We start from the raw sequence: 4845 nt of genomic DNA, 5'->3' as shown, positions 1-4845 counted from the left end.
TCTTAGGTGTGTTGTGAAAATTTAAAAATACACATATATAGTTTTTTGAGACAGAGTCTTACATTGTTGCCCTCGGTAGAGTGCCATGGTGTCATAGCTCAGGTCATGTCCTAGCTCACATTGCTATGGTACCTATAATTCTTTCTTTCTTTCTTTTTTTTTTCTTGATACAGAGTCTATGTCGCCCTCAGTAGAGTGCTATAGCATCATAGCTCATAGCAACCTCAAACTCTTAGGCTTAAGTGATTCTCTTGCCTCAGCCTCCCAAGTAGCTGGGACTATAGGTGCCCACCACAACACCTGGCTATTTTACTAATAATTCTTAAACCTCATTCTCCACCTCTACACAGCCATCTCTACACATCCTGCTCCCTTTGACTCCAGGTTCCTGACTCGCCCAACTCAGCTGCCCAGACTCTAGATTTCCCACCAATCCCAGTGATCATGCAGCAGCAGTAATACAACCCTTTCCCAGCCTTGTGCAGCAAGTGCTCCAGTTATCCAAACTCATGCAATCTTTTTTTTTTTCCTTTTTGAGACAGAATCTCATTATGTCACCCTCTGTAGAGTGTGGTGGCATCACAGCTCACAGCAACCTCAAACTCTTGGGCTTAAGTGATTGTCTTCCCTTAGCCTCCCAAGTAGCTGGGACTACAGGCACCTGCCACAACCCCTGGCTATTTTTTTGTTGCAGTTGTCATTGTTGTTTAGTAAGCCCGGGCCAGGCTTGAACCCACCAGCCTTGGTGTATGTGGCTGACACCCTAACCACTGAGCTATGGGGGCCAAGTCAAACTCATGCAATCTTACACCATACCACCCTCCAAGTTAGATGTTGCCATCATGCCAATTTTTTTTTTTTTCTTTGAGACAGAGCCTCAAGCTGTCCCCCTGGGTAGAGTGCCGTGGCATTACAGCTCACAGCAACCTCCAACTCCTGGGCTCAAGCGAGTCTCTTGCCTCCGCCTCCCAAGTAGCTGGGACCACAGGCGCCCGCCACAACGCCCGGCTATTTTTTGGTTGCAGCCATCATTGTTGTTTGGCGGGTCCGGGCTGGGGATTCGAACCCACCACCTTAGGTGTACATGGCTGGCGCCTTAGCCGGTTGAGCTATAGGAGCCGAGCCCCAATTTTTTTTTTTTGAGAGAGAGCCTCAAGCTGTCACCCTGGGTAGAGTGCCGTTGCATCACAGCTCACAGTAACCTCCAACTCCTGGGCTCAAGGGAGTCTCCTGTGTCAGCCTCCCAAGTAGCTAGGACCACAGGCATCTGCCACAATGCCCAGCTATTTTTTGGTTGCAGCTGTCATTGTTTTTTTTAATTTTTTATTTTTTTTGCAGTTTTTGGCCAGGGCTGGGTTTGAAACCACCACCTCCAGCATATAGGGCTGGTGCCCTACTCCTTTGAGCCACAGGCGCCACCCTGCAGCTGTCATTATTGTTTGGCGGGCCCAGGCTGGATTTGAACCTGCCACCTTAGATGTATGTGGCTGGCGCCTTAGCCACTTGAGCCACAGGCGCTGAGCCCATCATGCCAATTTTATAGATGAAGAAACTGAGGCAGAATGGTGAGGGTAGACAGCTAGGAAGTAGTACAGTCTTAGCCCTCCCATACTGCTGGTGCACACGCTTCAGCTCCCAGCCCCAAGATTGTCCCAGATTTGCCTCCCACTCCTGCCTCTCCCCAAGCGCCATAGGAAATGGGATCTGACACACTTGGCAAGACAAATGCCTTTTTTATTGTATTTGTGAGATGAAATGAGAGGTTCTGGCTGGGTCTGAATCTCTGACCTCTGTCCTCTAATTCCAGGAGCTGTCTTCCTGGTGACAGGTAGTCCAAACCCTCTAAACTCAGGTCAAACCTGCCTGAGTAGTGGGTTATTTCAAGGCAGATGGTCAAGGAAGGCAAGGAGGATGAGGTGAAAGTCTTGTGGCTTGTGGAGGTAGCAGGCATGGCCTGCGTTTTGCAGCTTTACCACTGAGTGGTTGGGCAGGTGGCGGAGCTGTTGCAGAGATTCTTGAGCTAGGATGCGGTCCAGTTCTCCATACAGGATGAGGGTTGGGGTCTGTAGGGCAAGGCAAGGGGCTGTGACCCTGGGGCCTGATGAGGATCTGACCACCCCAAACCACCTCCTTAGGAAGCCTTTCTTTCCCAACACCCCACCTCTTCCATCTAAGATCAGGAGTAAGGCCATGTCTCTCCAAGCAAGGCTTGAGTCCTGAACTCCCATGACTCAAGTCAGGGACAGGGCACCAGGACCTTTGAAGAGCCTTCTCTCAGTACCTTCACAGCCCAGAATTGCTGCTGAGTGTAGTTCTGGGTAGAGGTGGGTGCGATGGGCACAAATCCATGTAGCTGGTGGTGGCCTCTCATCAGGAAGGGTAGGGCATAGCGGCCACTCAGTGAGGGGCTCACCAACACAGCATTCTGCACCTCCAGATCCCGCAGCACCCGCTCCAGCAGCTCCACCCGCCCTGCCTCTGTGCGTGCCTCCTTTGAAGGTGCCGAGTTCCCAAAACCTAAGAACAGCATCGAGCTCCAGCTGAGGGGGGCTAGGAAGAGGCCCAGGACTACCTGGCACATGCTACTCCAAACTTCCTAGAAGATATTTTTTGTAATGTAATAGGCCTGCTGGAAAAACATTTATTCATCGTATTAGCAAAACCAAAAAGACTGTCACTGTTGGTAAAAGATATGGGAAATGGAAACTCTCATACTTGACTAATCAGAAAATAAAACCGGAGATAGCCTTTTGGGAGAGTGAGGTAGTATTTGTCAAAATTTAAAATATATATCCTTTCACTCATCAATTGTGCTCCATAGCTAACCTAGAGAAATTAGTGACCACATGTTCAAAGAAACATGTCCAAAGACGTTTCTGCTATGTTGTGTGAGCATTTCAACTGACACTGAAAATCCTAAAACCATCTGTAATACAATGCTTTTCAACCAGTGTGCTGTAGCACACTGGTGTGCCATGAGAGGATCTTAGGTGTGTTGTGAAAATTTAAAAATATATACATATAGTTTTTTGTTTTTTTTTGTAGAGACAGAGTCTCACTTTATCACTCTCTGGTAGAATGTCATGACGTCACACAGCTCACAGCAACCTCCAACTCCTAGGCTTAGGTGATTCCTTTGACTCAGCCTCCTGAATAGCTGGGACTACAGGTGCCTGCCACAATGCCTGGCTATTTTTTGTTGTTGTTGCAGATTGGCCAGGGCCAAGTTAGAACCCGTCACCCTCAGTATATGGGGCCCGGTGCCCTGCCTACTGAGCCACAGGCGTCGCCCTATATGTAGTTTTTTTGAGACAAGAGTCTCACTTTGTTGCCCTCGGTAGAATGCGGTAATGTCATAGCTCACAGCAACCTCAGACTCTTGGGCTCAAGCGATTCTCTTGCCTCAGTCTCCCAAGTAGTGGGACTAGTGGCACTGCCACAATGCCTGGCTATTTTTAGAGACAGGGTCTTGCTTTTGCTCAGGCTGTTCTCAAACTCAAGAGCTCAAGCAATCCACCCACCTTGGCCTCCCAGAGTGCTAGGATTGCAGGCGTGAGCCACTGTGCCTGACCCAAAATTTTTAAAAATATTAAGTTATTTTCGAAAGAAGTTCAAAGCACAGGGCGGCACCCCTAGCTCAGTGGGTAGGGCACCAGCCACATACACTGAGGCTGGTAGGTTTGAACCCGCCCCGGGCCTGCTAAACAACAATGACAACTACAACAAAAAAACAGCCAGTCTTTGTGGTGGGCGCCTGTAGTCCCAGCTACTCAGGAGGCTGAGGCAAGAGAATCGCTTGAGCCCAAGAGTTGGAGGCTGCTGTGAGTGCTGTGAGCATTCTACCGAGGGTGATAAAATGAGACTCTGTCTCTTAAAAAAAAAGAATAGCAAAAAGAATATACTTGCTTTGAACTTTTTTTTTTTTTTTTGCAGTTTTTGTCCGGGGCTAGGTTTGAACTCACCACCTTTGGCATATAGGGCTGGCGCCGTACTCCTTTGAGCCACAGGTGCCACCCTGAACTTCTTTTTTTTTTTTGAGACAGTCTCAAGCTGTCGCCCTGGATAGAGTACCATTGCTTCGTAGCTCACAGCAACCTCCAACTTGGGCTTAAGCTATCCTCTTGCCTCAGTTTTTCTAATTTTAGTAAACACAGGGTCTTGCTTTTGCTCAGGCTAGTCTCAGAACTGGTGAGCTCAAGCAGTACACCTGCCTTGGCCTCCCAGAGTGCTATGATTATAGGCATGAGCCGCTGCACCCAGTCTTTGTTACTCTTTTTGTTTTTTTTAAAGAATATTTATTTATTTATTTATTTATTTATTTTGAGACAGAGCCTTAAGCTGTTGCCCTGGGTAGAGTGCCATGGCATCACAGCTCACAGCAACCTGCAACTCCTGGGCTTAAGTGATTCTCTTGCCTCAGCCTCCCAAGTAGCTGGGACTACAGGCACCTGCCATAGTGCCCGGCTATTTTTTGGTTGTAGTTGTCATTGTTTACCAGGCCCGGGCTGGATTCGAAGCCACTAGCTCTGGTATATGTGGCTGGCACCTTAGCTTCTTGAGCTAAGCCAAGCCTATTACTCTCTTTTCAATCAATATAATTTAAGTATGCCATAGAAGTTTAACTATAGTTCAAGTGTGCTGTGAGATAAAAATGGTAGAAAAACACTGTTAAGGCTCAGCGCCTATAGCTCAACCGGCTAAGGCGCCAGCCACATACACCTAAGGTGGCGGGTTCGAATCCCCAGCCTGGACCCACCAAACAACAATGACGGCTGCAACCAAAAAATAGCCGGGCGTTGTGGCGGGCGCCTGTGGTCCCAGCTACTTGGGAGGTGGAGGCAGGAG

General features: G+C 48.5%; 1 protein-coding gene across 1 annotated transcript in view; it reads right to left on the bottom strand.

Moving 5' to 3' along the window:
- Window positions 1-1713: 1713 nt before the first annotated feature.
- Window positions 1714-4845, bottom strand: part of ABHD14A (abhydrolase domain containing 14A) — an 8062-nt gene continuing 4930 nt past the window's right edge. Inside the window, exons 4-5 of the mRNA XM_012804950.2 lie at window positions 2282-2517; window positions 1714-2063 (exon numbers count right to left, since the gene is read on the bottom strand). Coding sequence (XP_012660404.1) covers window positions 1881-2063; window positions 2282-2517 — 419 coding nt within the window. The 3' untranslated portion in view covers window positions 1714-1880. The remainder of the gene's footprint in view (window positions 2064-2281; window positions 2518-4845) is intronic.

This window comes from Otolemur garnettii, unplaced genomic scaffold, assembly GCF_000181295.1.
Source record: "Otolemur garnettii isolate 467f Iridium unplaced genomic scaffold, OtoGar3 scaffold00032, whole genome shotgun sequence".
NCBI classification, from domain to species: domain Eukaryota; kingdom Metazoa; phylum Chordata; class Mammalia; order Primates; family Galagidae; genus Otolemur; species Otolemur garnettii.
Note: the sequence above shows the minus strand (reverse complement) of the source record. Positions and strands in the feature narration are given on the sequence as shown.